This window comes from Rhineura floridana, chromosome 7, assembly GCF_030035675.1.
Source record: "Rhineura floridana isolate rRhiFlo1 chromosome 7, rRhiFlo1.hap2, whole genome shotgun sequence".
NCBI classification, from domain to species: Eukaryota; Metazoa; Chordata; class Lepidosauria; order Squamata; family Rhineuridae; genus Rhineura; species Rhineura floridana.
The window spans coordinates 110,746,262-110,765,699 of record NC_084486.1 but is presented as its reverse complement, the minus strand read 5'-3'; the positions used below and the strand labels follow the sequence as shown (position 1 = coordinate 110,765,699).

General features: G+C 40.7%; 1 protein-coding gene across 1 annotated transcript in view; it reads right to left on the bottom strand.

The window, feature by feature from the left end:
* The window catches only part of DAW1 (dynein assembly factor with WD repeats 1), a 40,622-nt gene extending 22,290 nt beyond the window's left edge, over positions 1 to 18,332 (bottom strand). The window contains exons 1-8 of the mRNA XM_061634461.1: positions 18,125 to 18,332; positions 16,386 to 16,458; positions 12,288 to 12,432; positions 7,983 to 8,041; positions 5,738 to 5,860; positions 5,402 to 5,501; positions 3,047 to 3,154; positions 715 to 821 (exon numbers count right to left, since the gene is read on the bottom strand). Of these exons, the coding sequence (XP_061490445.1) occupies positions 715 to 821; positions 3,047 to 3,154; positions 5,402 to 5,501; positions 5,738 to 5,860; positions 7,983 to 8,041; positions 12,288 to 12,432; positions 16,386 to 16,458; positions 18,125 to 18,311 (902 nt within the window). The 5' untranslated portion in view covers positions 18,312 to 18,332. The remainder of the gene's footprint in view (positions 1 to 714; positions 822 to 3,046; positions 3,155 to 5,401; positions 5,502 to 5,737; positions 5,861 to 7,982; positions 8,042 to 12,287; positions 12,433 to 16,385; positions 16,459 to 18,124) is intronic.
* Between the last annotated feature and the right edge of the window lie 1,106 nt (positions 18,333 to 19,438).

Here is a 19,438-nt window from a genome sequence, read left to right as displayed (position 1 = left end):
TCAGTAAGCAATTACTCTATTTAATTCATATTATGTATTTGTAATTGTATTGACCTTTCACTGGTAACTTAGGATGGGAAATGAGGGGTGGTATGAATGCTATTCAGGGCTCAGATAATTTATTACTGATCCTCATAAGACTTTTATTGTTTCTACATCAATCTAACAAATATAATTCAGATGCATTAGTTGTATGATCCCAGATACACCTATAGTTTCCTGTGAATACTAAGGAAAATCTCTTCTGAGATCTTCAACAGCAGCTGCTAGTCAGATTTGGGTTTGATGGACCATTGGTCTAATTCAGTATAAGAAAGTTCATGTACTATGATCATTCTGTGCAAGCCTCCCAGGAGAAGCTGCCTCATGTGTAGAATAAGGCAGGATGTAATAAATAAATATGTAGTAAAATATTGATATTACAATGTATATCCTCCACTGTTCTGCTATAATGCCCTATATAATATGCCAACATGCAGAAATATTATCTTAGCTCTTTGGCAGATAGAACTCAGAACTGTTGCCAGGGAGAATCACAGAGAAGTAATACATCTAATTTTCATTTTCCTGATTTCAGGAAGCCTTTTATTGCTTAAAATGTATTAAATATTAACAAATCAGGGCATATTTAGAATCTGAAGGACTTCTGGAGTCTGTATGGAATTCTTTAGGATTTCTGTAAAGCACGACATAAATCAAGGTTCAAAATAATACCTGCCCGTGCCAACATCCCACACTGCAACTGTATGGTCAAAGGAACCGGTGATGATTCTGTCTCCTGTAGTGTTAAATGACAATGCAATAATCTCTGCAGAATGTCCCTAAAGTTAAAAAAAGGGGAATTAAAGTCTAAAGAAGATGTAGAGATAATGCAACCCATAATTTGTATATAGGAATTTTTAAAAGCACAAGCTACATGATTCTGTATTTATTTTTATTTTTTATTTTGTCATTCTTAATGTATGTTCTATGATCCCAAAAATTACTTCCAGTCATTTGTAAACATACGTATTTTATGTTTTATTCAATATTTTATTAACAAATAATAAAAAAGCTGCACAGACTTTTTTCTGCTCAGGAAAATGGGGCACATAAGAGGTTGAAAACATCAGGTGTGTTGAGAACTAAGTGAGAAAATAGGCTACTGGCTATTGCAGCTATCTAAGTCTACTACAGCTCATCATACTTGGATATGAATGAGACAAGCTAAAAAGCAGAAAATCCCAATCTGGATGGGCAAAGTATGGTGTAATGGATAGAGTCCTGAGTGCTTCTGACAACCTGTTTATAGACCATTCACCCTGATTTGGTTTCAAGAAGGTTAGACAATGTCAGCTATTTATTGAACATTCCTTCTGATTGGTTTGTAGGGAGGTTAGATGACATTGCATCAAGCAAGTGTTGTCCCATGCTGTCCAGTAAATTTTCCTCTCATTTTCCTTATCATAAAGTCATAAGAACATAAGAGCCTGCTGCATCAGACCAATGGCCCAGCTAGTCCAGCATCCTATTCTCACAGTAGCCAATCAGATCCCTGTGGGAAACCTGTAAGCAGGACCTGAACACAAGAGCACTCTCCCCTCCAGCGGTTTCCAGCAAATGGTATTTAGAAACATATTGAAACATTTTCTTCTGACCATGGAAGAAGAGCACAGCCATCATGGCTAGCAGCCAATGATAGCCTTATCCTCCATGAATTTGTCTATTAAAGCCATCCAAGTCGGTGGCCATCACTGCATCCTGTGGAAATAAATCCCAAGTCCTACCTTTTGGGGAAGTGGATATGTTGTACAAAATCTCCAATCAATTTTAATAGTGCAATCTGAATTTGACAGTATGTGATTGAATCTCACCTGAAAAGAGTCTGGAAGCACTCCTGGATTTAAACTAGGGAGATCTGAGTTCAAATTGTCACTCAGTCATGAATCTCACTCAGTGATGTTGGGCCATTTTCCTCAGGTGGTCCAACATCATGTGGGATATAGCGCCATCTAGCATTCGAAGGCAAGAATGGATCGAAGTCAAGACCTGGGGCATCGAGCCCCTCCCACTCCAGTTCATTCTTGCCTTCGTTCGAAGCATTTGGATCTTTAGCATAGCTAGTTTGTGACTGAGTGCGTGGGACTGATTGATTTTATTTACTCTTACTCCCTTCCCTCTTCCACAGCTTTTTTGCCTGGAAGTCACTATCTCCCAAGATGAACCTACTTCACAGGATTATTTTATGTTTCTATATATTTCCCTTATCTCCTTTGAGGAAGAGCAGGATAAAAATGAAATAAAAAATTAAGCAACTTGCAGAGGTGGAATTACATCACCATCAAAAGTCTGTGCATATATTAAAAAATTGTAAGGCAGCCAATAACAACACCTACTTGTGGCATTATTAAGACAGCACTCTTACTCTTAAAGGCTGCAAAAGGAAGAGGTCATCTCAGGCAGTTTAGATCCAAGCCTTTACAATTTTTATGCTTTATCATTGTGTTTCATTGTGAAAAATGTTATGAAAAGAGATCTGTTTCTAAGCAGGATAACTCTATTTGATAATAAGTAATCTAGAGGACAAATTAGAACTCACTAAATAGAACCCTTGAATTTGTAATCCCAGGCAATAATTAGGCCTAAAAGCAATTATATAGTGCCTTTGAGTGTGGGGGATGTATCAAAGTATATTACAGGTTCATTTTAATTAATCAAGCAATCCATTCTACCTTATAGTGGTACCAAATTAGGAAAAATATGTGATTTAGGTTGCAATCCTAATCACACAGCTGAGAGGAAGCACCACTGAACAGAGTAGGATTCCAAATAAGTATGTATAGGATTGCTCTGCACATAAGCTTCCATGATTTTTAGTATCACAGCTTTTGGTCTCTCTTTATGCTAGCTTAATCATTATTTAACTACAGTTGCTAAGAGATTTGGAGAAATTCTTGACTCTAACTTTAAAAACTGATAATTAAAAAGTGCTCTTTTAATAGCTACTTCAATTAAAATAGCAAAAAATACCAAACCACCATTGTAACTAGAAAGAGCTGCAACCCACTGTTAATCTGACCACTTCTTCTCCAGTCTGTATGTCCCATAGTTTAGCTGTGGTATCCATACTTCCAGTAGCAACCAGTGTACTTTGAAGATTAAATGATAAGCAAACCTGTTAGATAAAAGAGGGAAGAAAATGTTTATAGAAATCCAAGGATTTCCTGTTTTCCTAGCTGCTGGGCACAGTCACAATATCTCAGAATGACAATAGTTGTCTCTGCTCAATGCCTTATTGACTGTTTACAGGCCAGTAAAATAAAGCATGACAACCACAGGATCACAGTTGGCAATGAGGAGTGAATGCCCACTTGCACTGTTTGGAATATTTTCCTTGGGGGATCAGGAAGGAATTTTACTCTCCCAATTAGACCACGTGGGTGGTGGTGGGGGAAGGTGTTCACTTAGTGCTGTAGCTTTCATTATGCCATATCTAGCTTTTCTTCTGCAACTTAGCCTTTTAGTAATATTTTTTATTTATTTATTTATTTGATTTATATCCCGCCCTTCCTCCCAGGAGAAGCCCAGGTCAGCATAGTAATAATATAGTAGACAAAGTTTGGAACCCAAGAACAAGGTTACCTCTACCATACAGGCTGAATTGGCAGTCATGCAGGCAGTAAAATGTAATGGGCAGTCATCATGTTAGAAAGAGCAGATACGTTTGGATTCTTATGCCACTTCCAGAATGGCTGGTCCACAATGAAACTGAAAGCACATCAAGACATCAAGATATACTTCTATGATGTCTTATAACAGTTGATCAGCAGGACCTATGCAAGTGAGCCAGACTATAACTCTATCCAAAGTGGTTACTTGGGAAACCTGTCATTTTGCTGCATGGTTAAGAGTCTAACTCAGAGCTGCCACTATTCCATGTCTCTTCTCTCTTTGTACCACAATGCACGCTTTGACACAGTACTGTGTGCACTGACCCATGCCTGCTTCGCATCATTGGCTATGGGAGGCAAGGGCAGGGCAGCACACAATGTACTGACGACATGTCATGCGTTGTGTACAATAGACAAATATGAGCAAGATATAGCACAGTGGGGAGGAGAGCCTGGCTAGGAGTCCAGAGTCTATGACTTCAAATCTCCGCTCGTATCTCCTGGGTGTCAAGGGCCAGCTAAAGATCACCCCCACAATGAGTGGCTCAGGGGTTACGTGCCCTGTCACCTGTGCAGCCGTGGGCAAGCTGCAGAGTCCCAGGGAGCCCAGTTGCCCCCCAGCTGGCAGTTGCGGACAAGGAAGGGGCTGGCTTGTGCAGCTGTGGCAAGCTGAACAGGCCCTAGCCAGCTGGGGAGGACTAGCGTCAGGGGGAGGCAATGGTAAACCCCCTCTGAATACCGTTTACCATGAAAACGCTATTCATAGGGTAGCCATAAGTCGGGATCGACTTGAAGGCAGTCCATTTCCATTTCAAGGAGAAGAGACAGCAGCTTCTTCTATATCCAGCTAGATCCTGAGTCAGAGAAAATTGTCAGAGATCCTTGCTCTAATCTGACATGCTTCAGCCCTGATCCATACAGCTACAGCCCCAATTTTAAATCCAGTAATCATATCCACGTTTTAATTTAGACCTCAGTGCAATGGCACTCAATATATACTAAGATTACGATTTACAGATTTCATAATAATTCTGCAGTTATGTGTATTAATATTAAATACTTCTTTAGAGATGGGGAGAACTGGTTTAAAATTCTGAACAAGTCAAAGAATAATGTGATAGCTAAACATTATTTATTTGGAATTAATTTTAAATATTTATTATTTATTTAGACCATTTATATACTGTTTATATTTAAATAAAACTCTAAGTGGTGTACAACAAATCAAAACGTCATAAAACAACAGCTACAAAAAAAATCAATAGTATACAATTAACTGGACAAAACATCCTCTTTAATGTCAACATAATAATAAATATCTGAACCCAGATCCTCTTAGTCTGAATCCAATGCTCTATCTGCCCACGTTGTATTGAATTCTGCGGCTGGGCGTTATGACTGCAAGGAACATGGGAGCAAGGGCTCTCACCTTAGCATCAAAAGATATCAGACAGAATGGAAGCAAAGTTAAAATATCAGGTGATTTTAATAACGACAGCAAAAAAAAATCCTTTAGCAGTAAAAAGTTTCCAATTAATTATAAAGAAACGAAAATAAATCCCTTAACTTCTCTTCAGTTAATTAGGTAGCAATTACCCTACTATATATTTTTAGAACAACAACACATATTGTGGTGCTTAACATAGTTTCAGTGAGAATAATAGAAAAACCAGGCTTCATTTTAAAGTGTTTTTTGAAAAAATGAAATAGGTCCATAGATATAATGACGAGTATTTCAAAGGTGTACTCACTATTTCTGCAGTGTGTCCTCTAAAGGTGTAAAAGCATTTTCCTGTGTCTACACTCCATAATTTGCAGGTCTTGTCGAATGATCCAGTCGCAATCTTGTCACTAAATGTAAAAAAAAAAACTATTGCTTTCATTAAGCGAAAAAGAATTTATCCCATGGAATACAGTAGAAGGGAAAAGTAAAATGTAATTTACTGAGAAAAGTAAAAATTATTTGGAAGTATCAAAGAAATAATGGTTTGTGTAATGTGAGCAGCATCTTGCTCACACAATGAGACTTCCCCTTCTTCTCCTCTCTCCGCATGCCATGATTTCAATGATTCTGAGAAGTTGCATACCCATATGGATTATTGAAAGCAATTGCATAGACCACGTTCCTATGTCCTTCCAGAGAGCGTAACTCTTCTCCTGATGCAGTGTCCCATAGTTTGCATGTTCTGTCATAGCTTCCAGTGATAAAACTAGAGTGGATAAGCAGAATGTAATTTTTAAGAAACATCTTGTCCCACCGCTGACTGAAGTCAGTGACTACTTACTAAAACCTCTTCTCTTTCCCATGTTGTCCTTATGCGGGATGCATTGTAACATATCAAAATAAATATAACTACTAAAAATGGCCCACAGAAGGTTGGTCACTTTGGGATATGGCCCTCCGTCCAAAAGAGGTTACCCACCCCTGACCTACAGTATAAGTATGCTGGGAGGGGGCCAGAAAAAATACAACTTCTTGTGAAATGCCTCTCAAAATATTATACATTAATACTGACTTCAGAGACCCTCTCAATGACACTTTTAAAAACATGTTGGATTTAGGTTGCAATTTATATCTCCCCTCATTTTCCATAGGAAGTGGGCCATCACTGTGGGAAATAGTTCCACCTATCGTGCGAAGGCAAGAATGTTTTTGAAGTCAAGACTAGGGACGTCATGCCCCTCCCACTCTCCAGTTCATTCTTGCCTTCGTACGAACAAGATTGGAATTTCACGCAGCATTTAGCTAAGTCTCGTATCTGTTTCTCTTTTTCTCTTCAAAACCTTTTTTCTGTTTTTTGTGTCTAGCCTACTGAGGATCCCCTCAGAGACCGCGGCTGCGGCTCTCTTCCCCCTTTCCTCAGGGTTATTTAATTTCTTTTATTCCCTTGATTGGGGTGCTCCCTCTGAGACCGCGGCTGCGGCTCTCTTTATTTTTGCAGTTTCAAGCCCCCTCCCCCCCCCGTAGCCAGGGGGCTCCCTCGGCTGCGGTTCTTTTTTTTTTTTTTAAGATCGCTTTCCTTCCTTCCGTCCCAAGGTCAATTCAGTTTCCCATTGCAATCAGGACATTGTACTCCCTTCGTTTTGCCCGAACCCCACTCATCCTCTAGAGAAGGCTTGGCATTCGTTGGATGTTCGGAGGGCTCTCAAGACCTACCTGTCTAGGACCCAAGAGATTCGACGAACGGAGTCTCTGTTTGTATCCTTTCATCCAGGGTCTATGGGGCATAAAGTATCCAATCCGACCTTATCCCGTTGGTTAAGGGCATGCATTACCTTAGCATATGAGTCCCTGAAGCTGCCAGTTCCTGCTAGTATAACAGCTCATTCTACTAGGTCAGCTGCCACTTCGGCTGCTTTTGCTACTAATGCTCCTGTTGCCGATATTTGTAGGGCCGCAGTCTGGTCTTCCCCACACTCGTTTATAAGTCATTATAAAATTGATCGTTATGCCTCTGCTGATGCTTCTTTTGGCAGACGAGTGTTGCAACAGGTTCTTAATGAGGATTAACATGTGGGTGGTCCCTCCCTATATGGGTTGCTTTGGTACATCCCACAGTGATGGCCCACTTCCTATGGAAAATGTACCATTGGTCTCACCTGAAAGGTGATTTTCATAGGAAGGGGCCATCACGACCCTCCCAGTTGGAGGATGACTAGCGATTTTATCAATGGGTTACATGTTATTGTTTCCATATTATATTTAAATGTAAGAGTGAAGTCAAGACTTTTAGTTCTGTTATGTTATGAAGTTATGTTAGAGTCATGTTGTTATGCATGTGACTATTATGTTATTTTCCTGGCGGGCCTGTTGGCCTTGTTCTTGTATTTTTAGATATCTCTTTTAGACTCGCTACGAATGAACTGGAGAGTGGGAGGGGCATGACGTCCCTAGTCTTGACTTCAAAAACATTCTTGCCTTCGCACGATAGGTGGAACTATTTCCCACAGTGATGGCCCCTTCCTATGAAAATCACCTTTCAGGTGAGACCAATGGTACATTTCTTTCACTTTTCCTCATTTCTGTTGGTTCAAGGACTGGGTGAGAATATAACAAGAATAACAGAGAGAGGGTGAAGGGAGGGAAAGAAAGTCATGTCTTACACTTTTTCACTGTCATTTTGCCGTATTTTCTATTACAAAATAAAAATTTACTAAATATGTTAGATTTTGGCATTTCCAATCCAAGCAATGATCTTAATAAGCCTTTTTTTGAATCAGACTCTCAGCACAGGAAAGTGTAGACTGCAAAATACCATATTCAGTTTATATTTAGATAGGCTTTTCCTACAGTAGATCATGCATACTTTGAATTTAAATACCCAAACTTACCAAGAACCAGATTTGTTAAAGGCAACATTAGTCAGTGGCAATATATGTGCCCGAAGTACCTGAAATTAGGAGAAAAATTGTTATGAAATTTTCTTTACATTCCTAGGTGTTTGCCTTCACAAATTCAAATTTGTTTATTAAAGATTATTGCAATCAATAGGAATGCCTGAACAAAAGTTAAGCACTTTCATGTCCCATTAATCACAATAGTGATGTTTTAAGCATACATTTAATTTTCTGTTGAACTCAGTGGGGCTTTGGCTGGACTCTGCCAATTAGTTAATCGCCATGCTACAGCAGCATGTTGTATCCACAACACATTCAACCCCCTATCAAGTTATGTTACAACAGCTTGATACTATGATGGGAACACACACACACAAAAATATCACCCAGAAAACTGCAAAGAAAGGCAAAGGTTTACAGCAACTCTGTGTTTTCATTTAAGTGTTGCTGACAGGTGCAGCGTGCTATGAAGTGAAATGTAAAACTAGTCTTCTTTGCAATTATACTCTACATATCCCTAATTATTCCTCACACTGAATAGATTTGTATAGCTCTTATTACTGACCAAGAAAATAACTACCAGCAGCATTTTTTATTACTGGGGGGGGCGGGTAGGGAAGCCTCAGTCCCAGGGGCAGGATGTAGCCCTCCGGACCTCTCTGTCCAGCCCTCAGGATTCCCACTAGGCCACACCCTTTCCTCAGATCACTAGCCCTGTTCTGCACCCTCCTTAAGTGCTTTTGCCTGACTGAAATGTGTCCTGGGATAATGCCTCTTGCCTCCCTAGAGGGTGGATTAAGATAGGAATGTGAGTGGGTAGGTGTAGAAACCTCTTAATTTGCATGGTTGGAATGTAGCCTGCTATAGAAAGGAAACAGTCACATGGATTGTTCTGACCACTTTTGTTTCTGACCATACCTGCTTTTGTCTCTGCTTACACCCACCACTGACTTATAGTCTCTGGAAGGTTGTTTGCAAGGTCTTGGGCTGAAGAAGGTTTTTATTCCTACTTCATCACATTTCAGGTCAGGTCGGTTTTCTCCCTCACTTTCATGTAGCAAATCTTTGAGTAACTTACTATACATCTACATTGTTGCTTTTCCCAGTACTACAGCCTCATATATTTAATTTTTCTTCTTAGTAAAAGTTGAACTAGCAGAATTGCATCCATGCTGCTAGATAGATTAGTGGAAAGTACCGTGGCACTCTTAAAAGATTGATCCAGACTGCCTGGTTTTGAACTATCTTGCCAAAACAACGAAATGGGATCTGGAGGTGGAATTATTAAGTAGCCAGCCTGTGGGTCATGAACCAGCCAGATTCAAAAAAAGCAGTCAAATAACAATGTTAAAGAGTGGAACAGTGCAATGACATTACATTATGTTATCACCATTTTTAAAAATCAGAAGGCTCCAATATTGAAGGAGCTGGAGTAAGATAATGAGAAGTAAGAAGATTTGCTGAGGCCAATTACATGAGAGCCTTTAACAAATCATAAAATAGAGCATAAATGGTGACAAATATGGGAGACACAACCAGGGCTGTGGAGTTGGTACGTCAGACCTTTGACTCCGACTCCAACTCCTCTATTTTTCTACTGTCTGACTTCGACTCCTTCATAAATGGCAAATGTGTATTAACTAGTAATAACAAATTTACTGCAGTAAAATGGTAGCACAAGGCATTTCATCACCACCACGTGAATCCAGAGCTTGGAAAAGTTACTTTTTTAAACTACAACTCCCATCAGCCCCAAGGATTGGGCTCATGGGAGCTGTAGTTCAAAAAAGTAACTTTTCCAAGCTCTGGATTCACGTGGTGGTGATGAAATGCCTTGTGCTACCATTTTACTACAGTAAATTTGTTATTACTAGTTAATACACATTTGCCATTTATGAAGGAGTTGGAGTCGGTACATTTCTACCGACTCCGACTCTACTCAAAATTGCTCCCGACTCCGACTCCACAGCCCTAGACACAACTCACGTCAAGCCCTGCTCGAACATATATCAAAAGCAGATTACACCAAAAAAGTTCTGCTGATCTGGATACAAAGACAGAACATAATCTCCTAAATAAGTTCAAGCATGTGTGAGAAATTTTGTAAGTATACTGAACTTGACATAATGATTTTCACCAAGAGTCAAATTCCCTGATGCCTTCCCACAAATAGCTTTCTGCTAGTCTACAGCATGGAGCCAGCTCAACCTTCACAACAGGTTTTCTCTTCTATTCCAAAGCAGAAAAGTGCTTTACATTGCTAGCAACAGGATACAGATTACTTTCTTACATCTTGGGGGGGGAAAGGACCAGTGACAGAATCAGCAAGCAAGCAAACCTCTCCCAAATAGCAATTAACAGCTTGAGTTCACTGTTGTACTGTTTTTTAAAACCATCAGATCCCCAAATTTCAGCAACAGACTGTCTATCAGCTGGCACTCTAGAAGAGACAAAAATCTTCCTGTGTGGATAAATCTCATGCTGCTAGATGGAAGGTAGCATGCTGCTCTTAACAGAGCTATCCAGACTCCTTGACATCAAATGTAGATGGGGAAGGGACATCAATCACAGCCCTGGTCTGGCCTTTCACACAGCTATTCTACATCAAATTCAGCCCTTCATGCAGTCCTGAGAATCTGTGTTGATGATAAACCATTCAGCCATTTAACCACATGGTGCAGCAAGGACATGTACATCAAGCACTGCGACTTATTTTCTGGCATGCTTAACTACTTGTATTTATTGGTCAGCTCACAGGGCCAGTCTTTCTTTCAGCAAAGATACTAGGGAATGATGAGTGAACTCTCTGGAGAGGCTGCGTTCTGGCTAGAATCCTCGCTAAAATCACCAGCAGTTGACTTGCTAGTTAGGTAGCTCAACACTGCCATCTGGCAATGTGAAACGGGTATTGCAGTTTATGAAAAAGCTTGTTTATGAAAAAAGTTTATGAAAAAGTCAGAGAGCGACAACAAAATACCTCTACTCTTTCACCATATTATCTACAGGAGTTGTATGAGAATTAATATATTCATGTAAACTGTTGGCAGAACAGAATTTTAAGTAAAAAGTCCAAAGCTGCTGCAATCAAACTTGGCATTCCAAATGACACTTTCTCCCCAGAGGCAGGTTGTGAGGGACCAAGGTAGTGGTATCCTTCCACTGGGGGCACTGCAGTCATTGGGGCAGTGGCAGTGAGGCTGGGGAACAAAAAAGCAGGGGAGGGAAGCAGCCAAAAATGCTCCAGCCAGAAGAGGGGACCTTCAAGGTGCCAAACCAGCAAACAGTAGAGAGTAAAAAATGAGACATTTTTATTGCAGCCCAATGTGTTTTGGGTGTTGCAATAATCCTTTTGAAGGGCAGTCTTCTCCAAATAACAAGCTGGTATCTCATCAGCGTAACAGATTAAATTCTTAGAAACAGTTGACTCTTAAAAAAACACCAGATTGGTGGAAGTGGCCCCGAGCTCCCCATCTCACCAGCACCACCTCACCCTGTCCCATTCCCATCCCAATGAGTGTAGTGTCACTGCTGCTAGGAGGACACCACTGCCTCTGGCCCTTTCACATGCTACCATGTCTTCTCCCTGTGCCTTTACTGTGTAACAGGGCTGTACAACATGAGGCACCAACCTGAATGCAACCCACATCCGTGCAAGGTGGCCCACTAGGAGCTTGATAAACCTGCAGGAATTGAACTCCTAGGAAGCCATAATACATTGCTAATTGGCTTTCTTTGGCTAAATGGGCCACATAATCTGTGCAGGTCTGCTTAACCAAACATAGGAAGCGCCAGAATTTACATAACCACATTCCTCATTCATAAGAAGCAACATAAGCTGCTTCAATATACTCTAACTGGGACCTACAATGAAATGTTGCAGTGTATCCTCTCATCCTAACAGGAGTGGTGCTGTCTAGAGTTCCTTCCAACCAGCCAACTGTGCCCTCCTCCATAATATCGCCATTCCATCCCCCACACCCTTATTTACTAGGGTTCCCCATCCCCAACACTCAGCATTCTGTGGCTACAGAATATGCTCATTGGATTGTGTTAAGGTGGTGGTTTTTTAAAAAAAAATACTGCAAGCATATGTGTATGCAGAATAAGCAGGCTGACATCTCCTCCTTTCTCAGTGGTCCTGTTTTGGCTCCATTTCTACCAGCACTCACAAAAACCTGAGTTTTCTATTACAGTGGGGCAATTTAACAAATAACCATTTAAAAGTCCTTTCAGAATATTGGGCTTCTGTGTATTTACATAACTGAAAGCTAAGATCAGAAACTGTCTTGTGGCACTTACCTTAAAAAGATAGAACTTGTGATCCACCTGTTGTCCCAACTTCTCTTGTAATCGCAGTATTAAATGTACAACCTGCTCTTTACGTGATGCTGTGATGAGTGGTTCTGCCTTTCTGATATCTGCTACTAAGGCTTCTACATCTGTACTAAAGTAGAGTAATGTTTAAAGGTAATTAATTCCAGAAATGTAAATTCCAAGTCAAATATGAGTGCAATTGTGCCCAGGAGGATTTCTCCTGATGCTTGTAAAGCCTCTGAACAAACAGTGTGGTGTATGTGCTTTCTCTCTGTATGTTGCAGGTGGGGGGCATGTGAGGAGGGAAAGAAGCAACCAGAGAGAATAGTGCCCATGGCACACTCTCAAAATTCCAAGTGTCTCCAAGGGCACAAAGAGCTTTGGCAAACTTGTGACTTAATAACAGCCATTAGTTTTTGCAACCACAATCTTCTTTCACCCAGTTTATTTATTTATTTATTGCACTTGTATACCGCCCCATAGCCTAAGCTCTCTGGGCAGTTTACAGCAATCAAAAACATTAAAACAAATATACAATTTCAAACACATATTTTTAAAACAATTTCAAACACATGCTAAAATGCCTGGGAGAAGAGGAAAGTCTTGACCTGGTGCCGAAAAGATAACAGTTGTGCTATCCTTTTTACTCTATCGTAATCTATTTTTAGAAGACAATCAAGTCCACTTCAATGCAATGATCTTGTGCACATGTACTTATTATTTTTAAAAAATATTTATATCCCACCCTTCTACCCTACAATAGGGCTCTCAGATGGCTCACAATAAAATCATGCACAGTAAAAAACACAAAAAATTAGATAAAATACATAAAATACAGTTAAGAAATATAGGGGAGTAATATTAAAAGGAGACTAAAGAGATAAAACTAAAGGGGCCCAGGGGGCAGAAATAAAATCAGTTTCAGGCTATACCTTCAGTCCCTGCCAAAGGCTCTCTGGGACAAGATGGTTTTCAGAAGTCCCCAGAACACCATCAGAGAGGGAGTAAAGCTGGCTTCTTGGGATAGGATATTCCAAAGTTTGGGGGGCCACAGCTGAAAAGGCTCTCTTCCATGTGCCTGCCAGTCTAACACCTTTCATTCCAGGCATACAGAGGAGGCCAGAGCCAGCTGATCTTAAATCATGGGCAGGTACATACGGGCGTAAGCAGCTCAGGTACATTGGTCCAAGGCTGTTTAGGGCTTTAGTGGTCAAAATCAGCACTCTGGACCAGCCCCTTGAAGACAAACTGTGAGCCAGTGGAGTCGATAAAGCACAGGGATGATATTATCCCCATGGTGCAATCCAGTTAACATTCTGGCTGCCGCACTTTGAACCAACTGCAATTTCTGAACCATTTTCGAAGGAAGCCCCACGTAGAGCGTGTTACAGTAATCAAGTCTAGGTGTCACCAATGCATGTGTCACTGTGGCCAGGTTAACTGCTTACTTAGAAGTCACACTGAATTCAAAGAAGGCTAAGTTTATGATGATGCTGGCAGTTTTTCTGAGTTAATTCCAAGGGTGATATCCAACTAAGGCACACTCAGAGTAGATACATTGTATTTAGTGGACTTAAGTCTATTCTGAATATGACTAATGTTGGGTATCACCCCAAGATATCACAGTGATGTTTCAGAAGGCAGGCACTGTATTGGTATGCATTCCCTAATTCCAAGACTGGGAGCTGCGGAGATGAACAGAGAGCCAAAGCTACCATTGCATCCCAAGACCTGTGCTTGTGCAAGCCAGAGTGAAAAGTGAAGGGGCAATCATTCTGACAACTTCCTCTGTGCCAACTCCAGATATGATTCTTGAGAACCGGGATAGGGAACCTGTGGCTTTCCAGATGTTACTTGACTACAATTCCCATCATCCCTGACTATTAGATATATAGGCTGGAGCTAATGGGAGATGTAATCCAGGAACATCTGGAGATCCATAGGTTCCAAGCCTCTGCTTGCAAATGTCAATGACTCATTACAGAAAACACTTTGCACAAATCTCCTTTAGCTCCATGGACATCAGGGAATAGAGGTTCAGCCTGTCTTGGATCCCCTTAAAAGACTCTGTTTCATAGTTTGGCTCTACTCCTGGATTCAACCCTGAACCTGGATGCCCAGGTTTCAGCAGTGGCCAAGAGTGCTTTTCCATGACATCCACAGTGATACATGCCTTACTTACATCTCATTTACATCTAATTATAGGGAGTTTGTGGCTCCAAAGTCCACCCTGATGCAAATCCAGATTACTTGAAGACAATATTTTCCCATAGCCTGCCAAGTTTTAAGATCTTCGCAAGAGCCTCTTCTGTCTTGCCAGCATCTAAACTTGATGACAGCCTTCTCAATAGCTGCTCTCAGAGTCCTTACCAAGAAGACCATCTATCTCATTTTGTGGTGACCTTCCACCTTCAGGCAAATACATTTTTATTCAGATAGGCATCTGGCATCACAAGATGACTTTTTATGGTCACTGTAAATGTTGCAGTTTAGTCAGCTGACTGCTGTTTTCATGAGTTTTATTAACTGCATTTATATTTTACCTACATGTTTTTATGTTTTGATAACAATAAAAATAAAAAGAATCAAATATTGATTTACATTGAACTCTATGGATTTACTTCTGAACAAACACACATAGGAGTGGACTAAGTCACGGAAGGCTTAGAGGACACATCAGTCAGGAAGATAGATTTAAAAAAATTATCGTCTCTCAATAAGAACTGAATATCCAGTGGAAATTCCTGATGTTACCCAGATACAACTAAGTACAGTGCTACCTACTTCCACAATCCACAGATTGTAAAACGGTTTTTTTCTAGGTTAGATCTAGCATCTTTTGAATATAAGATAGTTTTCCTATCTCTCAGTCTTTGGATTTACAATTTTAAAGTTTTCTTCTTGAATGTGGGTGATTAATTTTGAACAGAATATTCTTTAAGTCTAGGTCTCGCCCAGTAACTTACACATGTTTATAACAAGTTTTAAAACAAATGGTGAGACTGGCAATGATCCTTGAATTTAAATCATTTCTGAGAGCAGCTCATATTTGTTATTGGTTTTAATTTCAAACAGCAAGTTAGCTTAACAAAAAATACCACATGGTCTTAAAAATGTACTTTGGCATTGTCTCTCTCAGGGTTAGTCATAGGAGGTAAAGAGTTAAAATCCTCTTTAAATTGGAAAAATAAAACCTCTAAAAATAATCTCAAACTTTTGGAATGTTAAAAGCACAACAGCCTCACTGGGAACAAATATACAATTTACAAAACTGGATCCTGTTTGTGAAGGATTTCCATATGGGTATTCTCACTGGTGAAGGATATATGTTCCACTAGGGAATAATATCCATGGAACAAAGGAAATTTATCAGGCTTGTTCTCTATAATGGGCCGTTGACATTCTCAAGGACCACATCTGTTTGGTATGCTGGCAGCACTATACATAAGTTGTTGAGTTGGATCCAGACAGAAAGCTAATCATGCTTCAGACCCATTGAAATCAATGAGACCTAAAGCTAGTCATGATTACCTTCTCCCAATGATTTTAATGCGACTTAAGCATGATTAACCTGGCTCCAAACCAATGTCTGTTTTCTGAAACATTACTGTGACATATTCAGTTTAACTCCGGGAAACTCCCAGGACCTTACCTGTGGCTTTGAATGACAGATTTTGCATGTTCCTAACAGTGTGCATCATGTAGTCATGGCAGAGGTTTACAACAGATATAAACACCAAAACTTGCCTATTTCCCATTGTAAGTAAAAATGCCAAGGTTTCTAAAAATGCTGTCACTTCAACTGTAGAAACTGTGCATCCTTGAATTTTAAGCCACAAAAAGTTTTCAAAGAAAATAACAACCATATTGCTAGTTGCGCCACAGGTGACAGGATCCGGCACTTACACCTCAGTCTTAAATTACTGTACTTGGAAGAGAAGATCTGACAGCATGAACTGTACAATTCATTATGACCAAAAACACTATAATAGTTTTCTGAGCTGTTCAGCAGATGTGTATATATCAGTAAAATTCTTGTGTCAATATGCCATTTTATTGCCTATCATAAAATATAATACTCACGCAGCACTGAGATCTAGTAAATCTATAGATTTGGTTTTCACTTCCCCACCTTGAACGTATTCCAAAATAATGCCTTTGAAGAAGCAGAGCAAGACAAATGATTCAGTTTCAAGCTGGATCTTGATGGCACACGGTACAAAAAATTACCTTTCCTTTGATAAAAATCCTATTGATTTCAGTAGCAATACTTCTAATTTAAACCATGCAAGAAAAGAGCAGAATCAGACTGATATCTTGTCAGTTTCTGTACTGACACAAGGTAGGCATGAGTCAGGAGCCAAAGTACTGTGCAGGCAGATGCACATGCCAAAGGAACTGCTGGACTTCTGTTCCTCAAAAAACAATCCCCCCCCATCACACATGACAAGCTGCTTTTGAAACTTAGATGGCTTGAGCATTTAATGTTCAAAGGGGAAATGTCAAATATTCCATTGCCCATGTACAAGCCTACACAATCCTCTCATCTCAGAAGTCTCTCTGTGTGCTTAGGATTGCCAACATGTACAGTGTGTACAGAAAAAATATTTACATTCTTATAGCAAATCTGTTATTCATGATACATACAGAACTCTGGATCACCTAACAACACACCACATCATTAACGTATGGAATTCTCTGCCACAAGATGAAAAATGAGAACAGGAAAAAGGTCCAAGAAATGGCGGCAGCTTTGCTATACATGGAGGAGGAAAAGGTAGACCAACCTTGCCAGACGTTAATTCTATAAGTAATAAACCATTTCAGCCACCAGCAGCTTCAGCTTTTCATCAACCCATGTTGAATTTGACCCACAACCATGAGATGCCACATACTGAAGTCATCCTGGTTACCATTAGATACATTAATTACAATTTCACAACTATTACATTATACCAAATGCCCATGGCAACAATCAAAATTACACTGGCCCATAGTCATCTGGAGAGCTTCATGGCTGAGTGGGGATTTGAACCTGGATATTCCAGTACGAAATTAACACTAATAACTAATACATCACACTGGCTCTCACTGTGTTATTCTGGTACATTTCAATGTGAGGGATCATTTACAAAGTATATTTCAAAGGGCAAGTTCCATCACTCTCCTTTCTGAATTCTTTCCCCCCCATAAAGTGTCTTTGATTCCCAATGAAACAATCATTAATTTCTAAAAAGAGAGGGTTCCAAAGTACAAGAATAACTTTGAAATAGGTATCCCCAAAAGGACATGTGTAGTTACTTAGTATTTAAGGAAAATGCACTCTGTACATCCTCAGATAAACTCTGTTGCTAATATTATTTCACATTTCATGGTTGAGACTGCAATCCTATGCTCACTTATCTATTAGAAGAATTTCTATTTTGCCTTTCCATACAAATGCTGAAGACGTTATACCTATGGAGCAAGCCCTCACTGAAGACTGAACACAATGAGGTTTACAGAGACCTACTGAGCAGTCTCCAGGGCTGAGCCCTTCGAATTAAGCCCTGCCATCAACTCTGTGGTTCCTCCTCCCCCGTTGCGTTTCTCATCATGTTGTGTTGTCATGGTCGACGGCGCCGACGACGCCACCCCCCCCCGGTATTTTCATTAACCCTTTCATCCCCGTCTCCATCACTCCCGTCTTTTCATGGCTCCCGTTTGGCCGCATGTAAGGCTTTCCCGTCTTCCCCACCATCTTTTCCCCTTCCAACTTTAGCCTCCCGCTAAACATTAGCCTCCCGCTGTCCTGCCCTGTCGTGCCCTGAACCGTTCCGCACCCGGCGGGTAATATCGGAGCAAGAACCGCTTCAGCTTCATCTTGTCCCCAACGACCGAGTCCTCAGAGCCGGCGTCGTTGTCATAGAAACCAGACAAACCGAAGCTCTGTGCAGCGCGCAGGCGCAACTGGGAACCCCTGGCTTCTCTGGCTCCACCCTCCCAGGGCTGCAGATGGGAAAGGGCCATCGTGGGAGCCGAGGGCGGTGTTCTGTGTGGCGGCTCTGGGAGCTTGGCGCCTTTTCAGTTCGTTGCTATGGCAGCGAGGGTGAGTCGTTAGCCATTAGCTATACGCTTCCCGTGGCATCACAGTGAGGTTGGGGGCTTAAACGGAGCTCAGAAAGGAGAGCAGAGGAAACCCTGCAGCGGTTGGGACAGAGGTTTGCAGCGCGACCTCTGTAGCACAGTAGCACTGTAGCAAATTCCGAAGTGCAAGGTCCCTTCATAATAGTCACAGCCACGCCTCCTCACAGCCATGTCCCTTCTAAAAGTATACAACTTTATAAAATGATAGAATAATCTGGCCAGGCGGGAATACTGCGATCTGCTATCACCATTTGACTGTCCTTTCTCATTGTCAGGTATTGCTTAACTCACTGAATTCAGTGTCTACACATTTATCTCCTGCTGCTACCAAACTGCTTGATGGTGTATTGAGACTCACTGTCATCAAGACTCACTGTCTTCTGCGATTACAGAAATCTCACTGTCCACAGCTTAGCTTTTTGAAGTAGGAACTAATAGGAATCCCCTGAACTTACAAGATCTGAACAGGGTGGTTCATGACAGATGCTATTGGAAGTCACTGATTCATAGGATCGCCATAAGTCGTAATCGACTTGAAGGCACATAACAGCAACTGATTGGCTCCAATTATCAGGAAATGACAAGGATGCAAATTAGAAGACTTCAGTGGCTAAACACATTCCCCTTTCATGCTGATTGGCTCATAGAATGCTGGAAACATAAGGATCCTACTGGGACCTGGCTCCCAAAAGTAAGAGGTCTAAGAACCCCTGAGACCCTGGACCACTACACCTCTGGACCCTATGAGCATTTACTTGGAATAGTGCTTATTCCTGGGTAAGACTGAACACAATGAGGTGCCTAAGATTGAAGCCATGGAGCACAATCCTGTTTCACCAGATTCATTATTTTTATCAGACAAAGTGTCTTAATAAATAAAAACCATAAAACATATACTCTGTTGTCCCAGTGATTTCATTGAGTTTTACTCCTAGTTAAATGCACGTCGGATTGCAGCAATATAGTGTGATCCAAACTGGGTCTACTCAGGAAGAAGTCCCATTGAACTC